The following is a 17,447-nucleotide window of genomic DNA, read 5'->3' as shown; positions in this document are numbered from 1 at the left end:
CTGGGATTAAAGGCGTGCACCACACCGCTAGGCAACATCACACTCTTACCAACATTCCATTGCAGTATCCCCTCACCTACATCTCCTTGCCAGTATTCTCCTGTCAACACTCCATGACAGTCATCAGCATCCCATCTCTGACCTACCAGACATGGCGACATCAATAACCTTCTACCAACACCCACACCCCTATATCCTCAACAACATCTGTTACACACAGCTCCAAACCAAAGTTCCCTCACCATTGTGCTCCTACCTCTCACAAGTGTCCTGTCAAAAGATTCCCTCACCATAGCACCCACAACATCCTCACCAAATCATACCTCCCAAATCCAGTGATGCCACTACCTCTAGCCACGAGCTATCTGCTTTCCCCATAGCCTCCCTGCCACTGTCTCCTCCTCTAGACATGAGCTATCTGCTTTCCCCATAGCCTCCCTGCCACTGTCTCCTCCTCTAGACACGAGCTATCTGCTTTCCCCGTACTAGCCTCCCTGCCACTGTCCCCTCCTCACATTTCCTCACATCAAGGTTCTCTTAGCTTCCTCTACCAATTTCCCATCACTGCCTTCCCCTTACAGTTACCCTCCTTCAACACCGTCTCTTCACTGCCTTCCCCATAGCATCTTCCAATTACCACATATATGTATGTGCATGTGTATGTGTGTGTGTGTGTGTGTGTGTGTGTGTGTATGGAGGCTTTTTTGCAATAATAAAAAAAATACAAAGCTACCTCTGAAGGTCATAGCACATTCCTCAAACAAATGATAAGGAACAGAGCCATTTACCATGGCAACGCAAGGTTTCAAGGTTCCTGGTGTAAGACTGTGACCAGAGGCTGGGGGCACAATGCCAAGTAAGACAAGCTGCAAAGAGATCTGCAAAGAGACTCAGGTCTTTATCAGCCAGGCTTTAGCAAGCAAAGAATTGGCACCGTTTCTTAGGTTTCTTTGTGTTAACAACGTTGGTTAGGGCATCTGAGACTTTGTCCTTGTGTGTATCTGTAAAGTTTTTAACTTATCATCCATTTACAGAAACATTCAGCCTTGTTTGAACTTGCTCTGAGGTACATACGAGTTAATTGTGTAGTTTGTCTGACAGGGGAGAAATTGTTGTTTTCTATGTTAGTTTCAGTTAAAGGAACAAAGCAGGCTTGTAACAGTCTTACAGTCCTCGTGGGACAATAAATCTAGTTCTGAATATATCATAGTATATTTTCTATATATCAAAATTATACAGATTAATGCGAAATCATCTTCCTGACCATCCACGGATATATGTGCCCATAAGATTGTGATGTAATCATGAGATTACATCACATGAAATTACACATTATAGTGCAGGTATTGGGGAGAGATACCATGACCGTCTTTGCACATGTGGATTTACAGACAGAAGCAGTCAGTATTTATAGGCAATATTTTTCATAAGCCTTGCCTATGAATTTCCTCCATCAGATTAGTTGATCCCCGGTGGGTCAGCCTTAGGAATATCATCTGTCATATGTTGTAATTGCATCATGGCCCACAACAGCTCTTGACACCTATGCTCCCCCACCCCCAAAATACACACAGGAGCATTTTTGGATGTTCCCAGAATCCTGTTTCATACTGCACTAGGCTATACCATACTAGGCTTCTCTCCACTATGGTGGGAACATCCCATCTCCCACCCTGCTTTGGGTCCATGATAGCCATTGTTCTAGTTAGTTTTCTTTCCTATGCTGAATAACCAACAAAAAGCAATTTGGGAAGGGAAGAGTATGCTTGGCTTATATTTTGATGTCACAATCCATCATTGAGGGAGGTTGTAGCAGGAGTTCAAGCAGAGCAGAGACCATAGAGGAATACTGTTTACTGGCTCACTGCCTCTGGCTCATACCCAGCCAGCTTTCTTATACAACCCAGGACCACCTGCATAGTGGTCACGGGCTTCTCACATCAACCAACAATCAAGCAATTCCCCACAGACACGGCCACAGGCCAGTCAGATCTCAGCGTTCCTCAGCTAAGATTCCCTCTGACTCAGGTGACTCTTGGTTGTCAACAAACTAAGCAGGATGCCTCTTCATGAAAATGATAACACACCCAACTCCTCCACCTACGCACTACACATCCCCAGAACACACGTGCTGGAAGGCAGAATGTCAACCCAACCTTCTCTGCTGTCCTGCAGCCTCTCTGGGCTGCCACTCCATCTCTGGGTTACAGTGCTGGGGATATGGCTAGGGTTAGAGACCTAAGTCCAAATCTCCTCTTTGCCTGAGGAAGGGCTAAAGGAAGCTGTACCCTGGAGAAGTAAGTCTTCTGGACCACTATTGTGTGTCTCCTTGGTATGAAGCACAAAGCCTGAGCCGGGGGACTGGATGGGATCAGGTTCTCGGTCCTCAATGTCCTTGGATATCAGGGAAAGAATACAGAATCATCACCTGACTGCCCCTCCCCAAGACAGCCCCAACCCTGGGCAGGACATGCATTTGAGACTAGCAGCTCAGACAGTCATGAAAGATCCCATGGGAGAGAGCAATAGATCAGTGGCCTCCGTGCCCTGCCCCACTTGCAAGCACAGCCACTGCGTGCTTCTGCATTCTGACTGTGGAGCGCTTTCCCCACAGAGCTCTGAGCCGATGACCCTCACCACTGAAGTTCTATGGAATCCTGAGCCTCAGAAAGGAGTAATCCCCCTGCACCGATGCCACATCAGCTTTTTGGCGTAGCTCTTCCAAAGCTAGGGTCGTACAGCCTCCAGCCTGCTGGTGGTACATAGGAGTGAGTTCAGAGACTTACACACACACACACACACACACACACACACACACACACACACACCAGTCCCCTGGGACTCAGGTTGCCGTGGCGAAGGACAAATAGAATCATCCCTGAGAGATGCTTAAGCAAATGCTCTTTGGGGGCAGCAAGGGGCAAAACCCCCGAGTCAGCCTTGTTCTGTCTTGGACAGAAGCATAGACATTTGTTATTCACAAGCTGGCCAGGACCCCTCATCAGAACTGGGCTGGCCCTCCCAAGCACCTCGTTAGGTGCAGTCTAATTTGCAGAACTTCCTGCACTGAAGGATTCCACCACTTTGCCTGCAACACATGTGAAATGTCTGTTTGTGTTGCTTCCCCTGGTTGATGACTCTTCCCAGAAACAAGTGACTTAAATTTTCAGATAGCAAATCTGTCCTAAGAGGCATTTAGATTTTCTGCCTCACTTAAGAAGAATGTACCACAAGCTGTTTTCTTTTTTATGTCCTGTGTTGATAACTACAACCATACTTGGGAGAATTTTCTCATGGAGCGGCACATCTGAAAGTCATTGGGGTGAGGTTTTTTTATTAGTAATGGAGAATAGAGACAAGAAGCGAACCACGGAACATCTGAGGATGGAGGAGGGGGGAGCTCCCGTGATGGGGACATGGAAGCTAGGAGCAGACTGTCTAGTGAAGGGAGAGAATGTCCTCACAGCCCTCAGGAGTCAGACTTTCCCTAGTGTGAGGGCTTGGTGCACTAGTCTCTGTCCCTTGCTACACGGCTGTGCAGGCTGCTCTTATGTCAACTTGACACAAACTAGAGTCACCAGAGAGGAAAGAACCTCAACTGAAAAAATGCTTCCATAAGATCCGACTGCAGGACATTTTCTTAAATAGTGATTGATGGAGAAGGGTAAGCAGCTCCCCTCCATGGCCTCTGCATTGGCTCCTGTCTCCAGGTTCCTGCCCTGCTTAAGTTCCTGTCCTGACTTCCATTGATGATGAACAGTGGAAATGTCAGTCAAACAAACCCTCTCCTCCCCAGCTTGCTTTTTGGTCATGGTGTTTTGTCATAGCGATGGCGATCCTAACTAAGACAATGGCAATGCGTTCAGTGCTCAGAACATCCTAGGGCTGGGAGCATCCCCCATAAACACTCCATCTGGGAATCTGGAGCTGGGGCTTCGTTACTCACAAACAAAGGAGTCCCCTGGTCCTGCTCCCAATCCCAGTCTCAGCTCCGCCTTGCCCCCAAACCCATGCACACCAGGCAGGTTTGTGTTGAGAATTTACTAGAAGCCACAGGTAACAGAGGGTATCAGACTGAATGCCTGCAGTAGACCACCACCAATCAGGCCCTACTCCCTACCCCAAACCACCTCCGTTACATCTTCACCATCCTACACAGACAGCTGTGTGTAGAGCCCCAACCTGACACTGCTGACATCATGCCTGAATCTTCCCTCCAAGCAGGCTTGGGTCACTTAGGATAGGTAAAGACCACTGGAAGTTGGACCATTCATGGCGTGGGGGGAAAGGGAGACATCTCTTCATTCCTTCCGTGCTTCTAGGCTATCCAACACCAGTGCAGCCTGGGTCTTGGCTTCCTGCAGAAGGCTGGAGATTCGATGGCGCATCTGACAGACAGAGAGAGAGAGATCTCACCCTACCTGCTCCATGCTTGCTGTGGCCTGCTGCTCCTAACAGAAAAATCCCAGGCTCCTACCGCCACCTCCCCATGGCATACCCACCTCACAGTGACTAGGGTCATCTTGAACAGCCACTCCTAGATGTATCAGTGTGGGTAGAAGTTCTGGGGACAGCCATACCGACTGACCCTCCACAGACTCCCATCCCATTTCTTCTACTTCTGCCCAAACTGCTGACGGTACAGTTGTATCCCTAAGACCCAAAGGGGCAGGGCTCACTCACAGAGGTCATATTATCTAAAATTGGTCAGGGAGGGGCTAGGCCCCAAAGATGCCCAATTGCTAACATTCTATGTAAGAACTGAGCCCTTAAAAAAAAAAAGCCTTTTCAAAGTTGTCACAAATATCTAGGAGACAGATGCTTAACAACGGCTGTCAGAGCTAGGGTATGGAACAGTACGGCTACTAATTGACAGAAGGTTCCTTTGAAGCAATAGAAATGTCCTGAAGCTTGCTAGAACGATGGATATAGACTACTGAGAATGTGCAAAAATTCTACTGAATTCTATATTTCAATATAGCAATTTGTACGTTGTGATTTTTGCCTCAATAATACAATAAAATTGCCACGCAGCTGTTATGAATGCTGAGATTTGGTTCTTTGCTGAAAGCCATTATTTTTCCAGTCCCTGGGGTGTTGGTGCTTGGGAGTCCCCAGCCTGGAATGGCCAAGCCTTCAGTTCTACTGTAAGAGCAGGGTAGGTGGTGTGGGCACTGGGGTACTATTTAGCAACTTTTCATCTCCCAGTCAGGCCTGGGAGGGGGAATGTCGTGTATGCCCGCAGACACCTGGTCACCCTGTACCCATGGCTCCAGGAGAGAGAGCAAGAGCCTGTTCCTTCAGGTGACCAGCAAGAGTCACCCCTGCCCACAGTAGACACTGCAGGTCCCTGAGTGGGGCCTGGCATCAAGTCTTCCCCCTGCCCACCTTCTCTTTAAATGCATCATCGGTCATGTCCTTCAAGTTGATGAGCACGTTGAAGTATGCGCCAAACACGCCTGTCTCCAGGGCTTTGGCTGCCACCTGAAGAGACACCAGTGAAAGGGGATGGCTCTGGACCACAATGCCTCTTGATAATATCAACCCTCCTGTCGAGACTGAGCAAGCTGACCCATCCTATAGGTTGGCAGGCAAGGGCTTCATGCAGGGACCTGCATTCTTAGTGGTTAGGACCACTAAGCCTAACCCTACCCACAGAGATCAGGCTACCGTGGCCATGTTGGTCTGAGACCAGAACCTAGAAAAGGAATCCACTACTAATTTGAAGATGCAGCTCCTGGAGGCCTGAGGAGGCTATGAAGGTATGTACTAGAGGCCGTCGATCCCTCTGAACCTGCCCTCAGCAGTTATCTGCCTGCAAACTAGAGCCACTCCTGGTAGAGAGGATCAGTTCGCTGGGGCCTCCAGGCCATGCACTGAAATACACTGCATAATGTAGGACTCCTGGGTTAGTTGTAGGGGCCACAGGGCATGCCCCTGCTTTGTCCCATCCCCCATACAGGATGAGTGATGTCCACAGGGCATGCCCCTGCTTTGTCCCATCCCCCATACAGGATGAGTGATGTCCGCAGGGCATGCCCCTGCTTCGTCCCATCCCCCATACAGGATGAGTGATGTCCGCAGGGCATGCCTCTGCTTTGTCCCATCCCCCATACAGGATGAGTGATGTCCACTTCTACAGGCTGGCTCAGGTATCTCCCCGTATATAGAGTAGTGTATCTGTAACTCGAGCCTCTGGAGACACCCAAGTTGCTGTTAACTGTGGAACAACATTGAACAAGAATGTGGATACCACCCTGAGCTGCTCTGACACCCTGGAACCCTCATACCTGCAGGTCAGACAAGCAGGCCAAGTTCCCATATAGGGCCAGCTCCTTCAGCACCGGCCACAGCTGGGACACAGTCTCTGCCAGCTTCAGTGGCACAGCAACCGCCTGTCTCAGCCCCTCCTGCAGGGCACAGGCCCGCCTAGAACCCAGGCGGCGATACATGAGTTGGGGGCTGAGTGCATTCTGACCCCAACCATCACAGTCCCTTCCCAAAGGCTGAGCATACAGACTCAGGAGTGACAAAATGATCATTACTCACTACCCATGGTGCACCTGGGCCAACCCACCCCGTCCCCAGACACTGAGACTCATGGTCCAGAGGGTCCAGCAGGCCCACCTGGCCAATACCGTGCTCACCTGTCCCTTTCTTCAGGTGTGTTCTTGGGCAACTTTATTGCCTCCTATAGGGAAAAAAGACCAAAGAACACATAATGAGTGACCACGAAGGGCTGGCTGCGTCCCCTGGCCATGCTGGGATGGCAGTGAGGACTGTGTCCTGGGATACGGCAGGCCTGGGCACTGCTTATCCATGGCCTCTAGCATGGGCATTGCCTACTGAAGCTCATCGTATGCTACAGGCCACAGACAAGGACACCTTCTGTGGGGATGATGTTTCTGTTGGTATCTGTGGTCTACAGCACTTGGCACCTGGGTCTGGGTGTCATAGGTCCCCACAGCCACCTGGAGAAGACAGGTGAGTGGCGTTCTCTGGGGACCTTGCTTCTAGAAAAAGACACCAAGAGCCTTTAAAGGCTCCTGGATTCTTCCAGTCATCCTCCCTACAGTACCAGGATCTGATGGTGTGAACGACTTTACCGTGCGCAGTCTAAACACATGTCTGCTGTTACTTTCAATGTTACCAACTAGTATCCCTCCAGGATCCCCAACCCTGGGGCACCTATTCTGGGGTCCTGCCCTCCTAAATTCCCTTTCCTGGGGCAAGGTCCATGATCTCCAGACCCTCAAGGTTGCTGAAAGTGGGGGCTCCTAAAATACTGGCAGATCGTGCCACCTTCCCAGTATCCTGCCCCTGACTCCAAATTTGCAGGTTACTAAAGCTAGCAAGTCCAGGCCTGGCCATTGAGCATGCTTACCAGACAGGCAGCAAAAGCCTGGGCATCAGCATCCACCAATGGGATTAGCTGGGCGGAGGCCGCATGGAATGGTGGGATCAGGCGCCGCATGGTGGAGTCCAGGTGATCAAACTGGCGCCGCCCGTAGGTCATCTGGCCCACCATAGAGGCCAGGGCTGCACCCTGGTAAGGGGCAAGCTGTGGGTGCCACTAGGGAGGCCTGGCCACCCCAGGCCAGAGCCCAACAAGGGAACCCCAGGTGCAAAGAGATCAAGCGTAGAATCTCACCCTGCAGGGTTCCCCACCCCTGCGGCCTACCCTCCAGAATCCCCCACTATCAACCCCGCCCCCGGCCTGGGTCCTGCCATCTATGGCTCTGCCCTCAGTGGGTTACCTCAGGTGCTCACCATGGCTGCAACAGCCGCTGCTACAGAGCCGCCGCCTGGGGCAGCAGAGCGGGCGCCCACCTCCCGAACAAAATTGAGCAGCGACTTGTCCATGAGGCTCTGCTCTGGTCCACTAGCAGGAACCAGGTACCTACCAAAGGGAGTGGCTTAAAGCGGAGACACACCCTCTTACCCTCAGCCCCAAGCTGATAGGCTGGAGAGAAGAGAAGGAGGCGGGCCAGTCGGGGCAGGACCGAAGCATACTGAGAAGTTGGAGAATCAGGCACTAGGCTTAAGATTTGGCGATCAGAGATGTGAAGATGAGGAGGAAGTGGAAGGGGAGGGGGAAGAGGGGTAAAACAAGGAAAGAAGGGGCAGGAAGCGGGCAGAGTGGAAGAGTGGGGTAGGGATGCGAGGCCTCACTCAATGATCCTCTCCTTTGGATCGAAGGGTGACAGGGAATCCAGGCCCAGCCGGTTCACCACCTGTAGAGTGGGCATCGCCCCTTAGCCCACTGTTCAGTTTAGCGCCACCTTGACAAGTTTTTCCCACCCTCTCTTCCCAGGAACCTTGCCAGTTCTCTACCTGCCAGGTTGATATACACACAGGAACACTCCACGCTCCCAGGGCAAACAAGACAAAGGGTTGCCCACCCTTCCCTCACAGCAGAGCCTAGGTGGCCATTGGGAAGGGCCAGCTAAGTCCTCTTCTTGGGATTAGATTCTAATTCAGAATCTAATCAATTCTTACAAACAGGGGCAACCTTGATTTCCCCTGCACATAAATGTGAGGGAAACCGAGTTTCACCCAAACTCAGGATACAGTGAAAATTATCCCAGCCGGATTCGAATTCATCTCAGCAAAACCATTCGACCCCTTATGAAGCCACGCAACGGCACAACACATTTCACTTTCTGAAAGCAGAAAGGGACACACACACACACACACACACACTCGAAGGACACAAGCAGGGTGCACTCCAGAGGTGGTTCTGGAGGCGGGTAAAGGATGCCGCCTAAGAGTCGGGTCACAGAATCAGCAAGCAGTGAAGGATGGATACTCTAGGAAAGAATGGGAAAGCAAAGCAATATCACTGGAGATGCAGCCACCCCCAGAGCAGATCCTGGGCCCAACGAGTTGAGCAAATGTACTGTAGACAAGCAGAACTGCTTTCGGAGAGAGTCATGAGTAGATGGGGGCAGGGGAGGGACGCCTGGGACTTATGTACCCAAATCCATGGACTGTGGTTTACTGGGGTGTAAGGAACCCGACAGAGGGGCTGGCAGCAGACACAGCTCTTCAGAGAAGCAGCCAGCCCAGGAATTAAGAAGGCAGAGAACATAAAGTTTATGTAGTACAAGTTCCAGAGGAAGCCTTCATAAGGTTCTACAGGGCAATGAAAATGGAAAATCTTCTACCTACAAGTCAAGAGCTAGCCACAGAGCTTGCTCAGTAAAGTGCTTGCCCTGCAAGCACAAAACCTTGAGTCACACCCCCAGGACCCATATCAAAATCAATTAATTGGTTAATAATTAATTTTAAAAATCCTGGCATGGTGGTATGCCACTATTTGTAATTCTAATGCTGGGGAAGTAAAGACAGAAGGATTAGCCTACTTGGTGAGTCCCTGTGAGAGACCCTATTTAAAAAAAATAAAAAAGATGGATGGCCCCTTAGAAATACACACACACACACACACGCACACACACACACACACACACACACGCATGCATGCACGCACATGCACACACACATATCAATAAAACAAAGAAACTGAAGGAAGAAGAGGGTTTTGGATTTGGAGTGGGCCCGTCTGGAAGCATGAGCTTGCTCCTGGAGCAGCTGAAGGCCTACAGCCCCCATGCCTCCCTTGACATCTCTCTCCCAAAACGAGCACAGCCCACCAGCCGTATCCGGTGTTCCTCCTCCAGAACAAACAACTTCTCCTTGTCACAGTAGAAGGCCGCGGCATCCAGCAAGGCCTTCAGAGGCACCAGGCCCACCAGCTGCGAGCCCACCACTGGGAGGTTCAGCTCCTGTGAGACAGAGGCGGTGAGGTCAGCGGCTGGGAGTTTCCCAGTGTGAGAAAGGTAGGGGAAGCTGCTCTACCCACCTGAGCCTCTCTGCAGGCCTCCTCATAGACTGTGTGCAGAGCTGTGACCTCAAAGTCCAGGAGGTTTGTGGACACCTGAGCCAGGTTCTTCTCATCCAGGTACCAACCGATGCCCTGAACCTTTTTCAGACGTCCTGGCTACAAAGAGATGCGTTCCCCAGCCTGGGCTAAGAATCTGGGCTCCGAATGGCCCCTTCCCAGCCTTCATCATGCCTAGCTCTGAGAGCCTCTTGTGCTTGTGTTCCCTAGCCAAATGAGTCAGGCGAGGTGGCCCCTGATAGCTGGGTCGGCACTGTGACCATCCTTGCTCTTTCTGTCATCCTTGTTCTGGCTAGAGAGATGAGGCAAAGCCTCACCCACCACATGAAAACTGAGACCAGGTTTGGTGCCGGTCTCTGACCATACCATGTCCGAGAGACCTAGGAACACTGATGTGGGAAGCCAGGGAAAGTCCCAACTCCCCTTGTCATCCATACCCCACCTGCTTGTCACTCTGACCCTCTCTTTGAGGATCGGGGAGAGGCAGACTCTGACTTCATCTTTGGAACAGGCATAATGGTCTCGAGGGTCCCTTGCTTCGTGTTGTACTTACAGGCTGTTTATTCTGCAGGCAGCTAGTCTCCTGCAGCCTCACTACCTGGTAAGATGTGAGGCTGGTACCTGATATGGACTCTGAGAAGTGATGCTCAAGCTAGCTGACAACTTCTATGCAGACCTGGCAGGGGAGCCTTCCCACAACACCTGAAGCTTTACTGACGCATCATGGGGGGCCATATTTAGAGCAACTGGCAAGATGTGAAGACATCCAGGACGGCTAAGGCAGTTGTCAACACAGAGGCCTGACCCTGTCTGCTTCTGTGGAAAAGCCTGTTAAAATAAGGGCAGCTGGGGTTGCCGGAGAGAGATGGCTCAGTGGTGAAGAACACTTGCTGCTTTTCCAGAGGACCTGGGTTCCCGGCACCTACATGATGGCTTCTAATCATTAACTTCAGTCCCAAGGGACCAAGCACCCTCTTCTGGCACATATGTAGGCAAAACGCATACAAATTTTAAAAGGATCCTCAGTTTCAATCACTGAACTCTGATGCTGAGACCCCACAGGGCTGTGACACTAAGGGGAACAGTCTCCCCAGGGGGTTCCTAGGAAGATCTCTTAGGCATGGGACAGCAAGGCAGAGGCTACCCACCTGGTCTTTCCCGCGGCCCTGCTCCCGCAGGTTGAGAGCAATACGATGGGCCTGTTCCTTGGTGCTGAGCAGGTTGATGTTGAACGCAATGAGGAATTTCCGTGCACCTGTGACAGTGGCGCCCCAACTGGGGACAAAGGAGCTAGGGCCGAAGTCAGGCACCCATTCTGCCTGTTTGAGCTGCAGGAACATTCACATGGGCTGAGGTGGAGGGGCCCCAGGCCTGCCCACTCGCCCCAGGGGAAAAAACGGCAGGGAGGCCACCCTCTCACACCCGGCCACCTATTGGGGCAGCACCTTCTCAGGCAGGGCCTCATACTCTCCAGCCCGGATAGCCGGCAGGGTCTGGCGACTGGGTGTCTGCGCTGCCTCACCATAGAGGTACACTGCAAAGGAACCCAAGTGGGCAGGTGCTTAGCCGGGAAGAATCCAATATATCCCCAGTCCCACAGGGGGCCAGGCAGGGCGGCTCCTTCCAACTTCAACTGGGGGTAGGTCTTCCTTAGCTGACTCTCTCTGAGAACTCCCACCTTCTCCACACTCTTAGAGTGGGTACAGAGGTGCAGATGGCACAGCATAGACCTCCCACCCACCCAAAACAGTGCCACTGAAGAGGGCATGCTTATGGGAGTTAGGGTAGGATATGTGGGGAGTGCTGATGGATACACTCAGGTTTCTTTTTTAAAAATGTGTTTTTACTGTGTGGTGAACCTGTCTTCATAGGAGGAAAAAGCAGAACTTGCCACACACATGGGCCTTAACCTCAGATGTTAGCTTGTGTTTATGGCAACAAAACAGCCTGGTTGGGTCCCACTCTGTGCTGCCATCTGGACGGTCTATCCTGGGGTCCCCCAACCCTGTGCTGCCATATGGACGGTCTATCCTGGTGTCCCCTCACCCTGTGCTGCCATATGGACAGTCTATCCTGGTGTCTCCCCACCATATACTGCCATATGGATGGTCTATCCTGGGATCTCCCCACCCTGTGCTGCCATATGGATGGTCTATCCTGGTGTCTCCCCATAACATTATATTGTGTGTTTGTTTCTAGTTTGTCTCCTATCATTTTCTTGATCTAATTCCCCAAATTAAATCTTTATCCTCATTTTCATGTCTGTATGGTATGCATTTGTGCATGCAAGATGATGCTTTTGTATGGGCTTATTACATGCATGATTATACATAATGAGGCCCAGGGTTGACAGCAGGAATCATCCTTGGTCATTCTTCTTCAACGTCATTCATTGAGGTGGGTCTCTCAATCACACCCAGAATTCCCTGGCGTGCTAATTAGCTTCTTCTGTCTCTGCCTTACACAGCTGGGATGACAGGTGGGTCATCACGCCCATTGCAAGTATGGAGGTTTCTGGAAATCTCATGCTTGAGTGGCAGGTGCTTAGACCAGTGAGCCATCTCTCCCGCCCCAAATTCTTTCTATTTACTAGGCATGGACTTTTTAGTCTCCAGGCTCAGCAAGCTAAACTGTGGTCAAACAATGTCTGTTATGGAGTAATCTTTTTGTACACTGTGAAGATGCATCTCTGCCAAGGTGCCTTCTGATTGGTTTAATAAAAAGTTGACTGGCCAATAACTAGACAGGAAGAGGTTAGGTGGAAGAGCCAAACTGAGAGGGTGCTGGAAAGAAGGGTAGCATGACAAGGAGTCGCCAGCAAGACGGAGACGAACATGCCACGCTGAAAAAGCGTACCGTCATGTGGTAGAGCATAGATAAGAAATGTGGGTTAAGTTGTAAAGGCTAGAGAGTAACAAGCCTAAGCTATCAGTCGAACATTTATAATACTAACAAGTCTGTGTGGTTATTTGGTTATGGGCTGCTGGGACAGAGATGACTGTTGGGACACAGAAAAGTCTTCCTACAAATATCTACAGCCCAACAAGCAGGATGGGGCACGCATCCACACTCTGCTGTGGTTGTGATTTCTGCTCGTGTTTGTTTCATAATCTAAGAAGCTGCGGCTGATGGCTTCTCACAGAACTTTCTTTCTTTCCCTCCCTCCCTTCCTTCCTTCCTTCCTTCCTTCCTTCCTTCCTTCCTTCCTTCCTTCCTTTTCTGGTAGTGATCTGCATTCTTTTGTTTTCATTTGTTTCTTTTTAATATTTATTCATTTATTGAAATAGGGTCTATATAGCCTAGGCTGACCTGAAACTCTCTATTGTAGAGCAAGCTGGCCTTGAACTCACAGAGATCTGCCTGCTTCCGCCTCACCTCCTGAGCACTGGAATTAATGGCGTGTACCTCCATGCTAGGTATGATTTGCATCCTTAAAAGGTGTCAAGGACGGAGAACCAGAGCACGCGTCAGAGACTGGAATCCAGAACCAGGTCCATCCTTCCTTCCAGAACCCTCACCTGGTACATTGAGCTCCTCTGCCAGCCGCTGGCCAAAGGCCTTAGCACAGAGCACACACTCGTCCATGCTGACGCCCCTCACCGGGATGAAGGGACAAACATCCAGAGCGCCCATGCGAGGGTGCTCTCCTGCAGGAAAGGGGGCAGGCCATCACCCTTACAGATATCCACACTGATCACAGAAAACCACCAGCTTCAGGCAGTTGGCAGCAGCAGTTCCTCCCAGGCTGGACTATTAGGAATGCCACAGAACATGGGGACTATTGCTGCTATGGCTAGCATAGAAAGACCTTAAAGCCCTGGAGAAGGGGTAGGGCTTGCATGAGCTGGCCCTTTATAATAATTTTTAAAACATCCCACAAAACAAAGGCCTTCAGTGAGACCTTGCCAGGCTGAAAGTATCTGACCAGGAGCCAGTTCTACCTTCTCTGGCAGCAGAGAATCCACACCACATCCAGAATACTGTGCCTGGCTCCTCCTAACCTTGACAAGTCTGTTATCTCCTCCTTGCCATGACCTCCGAGAACGGACAGTGGCCTTGGCTTTTTGCCCAGCTCTGTCTGTGTGTCCACCAACCTTTGGCCCTGCCCACCCCTGCCGTTGTGTTTGGTTTTGAGGCAGTTGACAAGTTTGCTTCCTAGTACCGTGTCCTCTTCTGTCTCCCCGAGGCCTCAGTCTAGTCAAGACCTTGGCATGAGTGAGCCCCTGTATAGTATCATTGAATCACTGAACCCCACTGAACCCCACTCTAGGGGGTTGCTGATCTCCACAGCCTGCGTCCTAGGGCTGTCTCCCTGCCTTTCCCCCAATCCACCCCTGCAAATAGGGTACAGCAAGTCTGATCTTAGTCCTAGGGGAGCCTCCAAGGAGAAGCCCGCCCCCAGACGTGTGGCACTTATACCCGTGTCCATGCCCTGAGCCTGCCCCCTCCCAGGATACCGTGGCACAAGCTCAGCCTGGGAACTGAGACATGGGAGGCCTGGCCCAGCGCAAGTCCTCACCCTTGTGCTTGCTCATGTCGATGAGTTGTGAGGCCGCGCGGGCAGCGTTGAGAGCTCCCTCGACCACACGCTCTGGCTGCCCCACAAAAGTATAGACGGTGCGGTTGGTGGAGGGTCCAGCATCAACATCCAGGAGCACACAGCCTGGGGTCTGGGAGATGGCTCGGGAAATGGCATCAATCACCTGGAGACAGAGGCCCAACACCATGCCCCACACCCAAGTGTGATCTCAAGAAGGAGGTTTGAGGGATCCCCCAAAGCACTAAGCTTCAGTCCCAGAATCCACATGGCACAATAGGAAGGCTCCCATGGCAGTGACTATGGCCACCCCAGGTTCAGGGTGCCACGCCCTGACACTCAGAGGGGATGAACAGAGTGACAGCCTTCCAGTGGGAACAGCAGGGTAGGGACCGTTAGCTAATATGGGAAGGAACCCTGACGAACGCAGAACCTGCCAGGTCAGGAGTTGGGCTCAGAGCTCAAACCCTATCCTGAGGACCCCTCTGGCCTCAGTTTCCCCATCAGGTAAGAGGGCCAATAATAGTGCCTACTTCCCAAGGCTCCATGGGTGAGGAAAGAGTTAATACGTATGGGAATGACCTTTCCTGTGACCTCAAATAACTCGGTCCTCTGCATCTGTATTCAAGGGGCTTCACTTTCGGATAGAAACACTGAGGTCACAGGATCCATGACCCCCACAAGGAGTACTCCAAAATCCCCAGGCCCACTTGCCAGTTCTCCAGAGTTCCCCCAAATCCATGGAACATTCCAGGACTGATGGAGATGGCTCCTTGGAGGGGGCCAGTAGGCTGTGATTCTGCCCATTCTGGAAAGGCAACCTCCTCCCACACCAAACTCACTCCCTTCCTGTGAGCAAACCCCGAAGGAGCCTCACCTCCTGGTTGTTCCCCTCTGAGAAGTTGGGGACACATTCCACCAACTGGGACATGGTCAGCCCTGGGTCCAGTCGCTCTTCTCAAAAGGCAGTAGAGGTGTGTGGAGTGACGGCCTTTTGGTGGCCCTGGGCCTTTATACCTCCTCACAGCTAGTTTCTTATTAACCAGGGACCGTGCAAAGGGAGCTGGAGAGTGGAGGGTGCTCCCCAGTTAAGTACATGCTCTCCATGATGGGTTCTCCATAAAGCACACGATCATGGTCAGAGGGGCACATGCTGAGGACTCTCAGGGGCCTAGAGGGGCAGAGTTAAAGCTAGGGCATCAGGCCAACTTGGGTTCAAGGCCCAGCTTGATCCAGGGCTGCCTGTTGACCATCCAGATGACGCAGCTTTGCCCTCAGAACATGGCCTTTCCGAAGGAGGACCCACGGGACTTCTGGGTTTGTATCTTTTCATAGACGACCCGATCCTCAGTGATACAGGGGGAGAGGCCATGTGTGAGGCCTAGTGTAAATCCTGCTCCTCCACAGAAGTCAGCTTAGCTCAGAGAGGCAGGAGAGAGTGTCAGGTGAGAGCAAGAATGTGTGGAACCATGGGGATTTATGTGTGTGTGTTTATATGTGCAGTCCATGGAGTAGGTATGCATATGGGTGAAATGAGTGGCTATGGGTATGATTGTATATAGAAATATATGTGAATCTGTAGGGGCTGGTGTGACTGTGCACATGGGTGTTAGTGGGCCTGTGCAGGTAGTTATTAGAATACACGTACTGTAAGGATGATGGCATAGATCTGGATGTTGGTGTTTGCAAGTGGATGGATGTCGACCATGATACAGGAAAGATGGATATTGGTGTTGTATGTAGGCACTGATGTGAACAAACCTGTGGGGTGTATGTGTGTGTATCTGTGTGTGTGTGTGTGTGTATGTATGTGTATATGTGTGTATGTATGTGTATATGTGTGTATGTATGTGTGTATGTATGTGTATGTATGTGTGTATATGTGTATGTGTGTGAATGTATGTGTATGCATGTATATGTGTATGTGTGTATGTGTATGTGTGCGTCCTAGTTTGCTTTTCTGTTGCTGTGATAAAACACACTAACCAAAAGTAAGTCAGGGAAGAAAAGGTTTATTTCCGCTTACACTTCTGGGTCTTAGGCCATCATTGAGGGAAGTCAAGGCAGGCATTCAAGAGGCAATGAAGCAGAAACCATGGAGGAACATTGTTTAGTGGTTTGCTTCCTGGCTCACTCCTGTAGTCCAGAACCACCTGCCTAAGGGATAGTTCTGCCCGTAATAGACTGGTCCCCCCTACAGCAATCAAGAACCAAGCCAGCCAGGCGGTGGTGGAACATACCTTTAATCCCAGCACTCCAGAGACAGAGCCAAGCGGATCTCTGTGAGTTTGAGGTCAACCTGATCTACAGAGCTAGTTCCAGGACAGCCAGAGTTACACAAAGAAACCCTATCTTGAAACACAAACAAACAAAAGACAAGACAAAACAAAAACCAAGCCAATTCCTGGAGCTAGAGAAATGGTTCAGTAGTTAAGAGTATTGTTCTTGCCGAGAACCCAGGTTCAATTCCCAGCACCCACATGGCAGCTTACAGCCATCTGTATCTCCAGTTCCAGGGGATCTGACACCCTCTTCTGACCTCCATGGGCACTGGGCACGCATATATTCCACAAATGTATATGCAGGCAAAATATCCACACATAAAATAAATCTAAAAAATAATTAAGAAGAAAAGTATGACATCCAGGATGCCTTGCTATTTGGAAAAACCAGTCTTTCCACTGAGCTAGTTAACACCTGGTTTATAAATGTTTTGTTATGCAAAATAATCAACTCAAAGCCCACTTCCTCATTTAACTCCCCCCAAACCAAGGGTCCCTGACCTCCAAACCACACAGGGCAAGGCACTTGGTCAGTAGAGACACCCTCCTGTATCCTAGCCTATGGAAGTTGAACTCTCTACCCCCATACCTGTTCATACTCACCTACCCTACCTCACCCACTCCTTCTCAAAGAAGCCGACACAGGCCCTTGTTCCTTTGAAGCATCTTGGCCCTCACCTTACAAAGCCCTGAACAGAAGCAGGATATACTTCCTGCTGGAATTGTG

At 50.8% G+C, this 17,447-nt stretch overlaps 1 protein-coding gene across 3 annotated transcripts; it reads right to left on the bottom strand.

The window, feature by feature from the left end:
• Positions 1-4,026: 4,026 nt before the first annotated feature.
• Ftcd (formimidoyltransferase cyclodeaminase) lies at positions 4,027-15,463 on the bottom strand. 3 transcript variants are annotated; one of them, XM_048451424.3, is made up of 15 exons: positions 15,316-15,463; positions 14,421-14,604; positions 13,420-13,548; positions 11,347-11,435; positions 11,050-11,229; positions 9,863-10,000; positions 9,654-9,785; positions 8,173-8,234; positions 7,771-7,900; positions 7,385-7,546; positions 6,648-6,691; positions 6,291-6,429; positions 5,389-5,484; positions 4,503-4,653; positions 4,027-4,388 (listed from the first exon to the last, which is right to left on the bottom strand). In XM_048451424.3, exons 1-14 carry the CDS (start codon positions 15,367-15,369, stop codon positions 4,519-4,521), a joined length of 1,674 nt encoding a protein of 557 aa, XP_048307381.3. In that variant the 5' UTR covers positions 15,370-15,463; the 3' UTR covers positions 4,027-4,388; positions 4,503-4,518. The 3 variants fall into 3 exon arrangements, with proteins under 3 accessions (XP_048307381.3, XP_048307382.3, XP_085535894.2); XM_048451425.3 differs by lacking the exon at positions 4,503-4,653; XM_085679768.2 differs by lacking the exon at positions 7,385-7,546.
• Between the last annotated feature and the right edge of the window lie 1,984 nt (positions 15,464-17,447).

This window comes from Myodes glareolus, chromosome 18, assembly GCF_982192425.1.
Source record: "Myodes glareolus chromosome 18, mMyoGla1.1, whole genome shotgun sequence".
Classification (NCBI taxonomy): Eukaryota; Metazoa; Chordata; class Mammalia; order Rodentia; family Cricetidae; genus Myodes; species Myodes glareolus.
The sequence above is the reverse complement of the archived record's forward strand: the minus strand, read 5'-3'. Positions and strand labels throughout refer to the sequence as shown.

Excerpts from the sequence above, each read along its gene's own strand:
- Ftcd (XM_048451424.3), bottom strand. The coding sequence starts at position 15,369 with ATGTCCCAGTTGGTGGAATGTGTCCCCAACTTCTCAGAGGGGAACAAC. Across the intron at positions 13,549-14,420 it reads CGACATGAGCAAGCACAAGG|GAGAGCACCCTCGCATGGGC; the intron begins GTGAGGACTTGC and ends CCTTTCCTGCAG. Across the intron at positions 6,430-6,647 it reads ACACCTGAAGAAAGGGACAG|GCGGGCCTGTGCCCTGCAGG; the intron begins GTGAGCACGGTA and ends CCTGGGTTCTAG.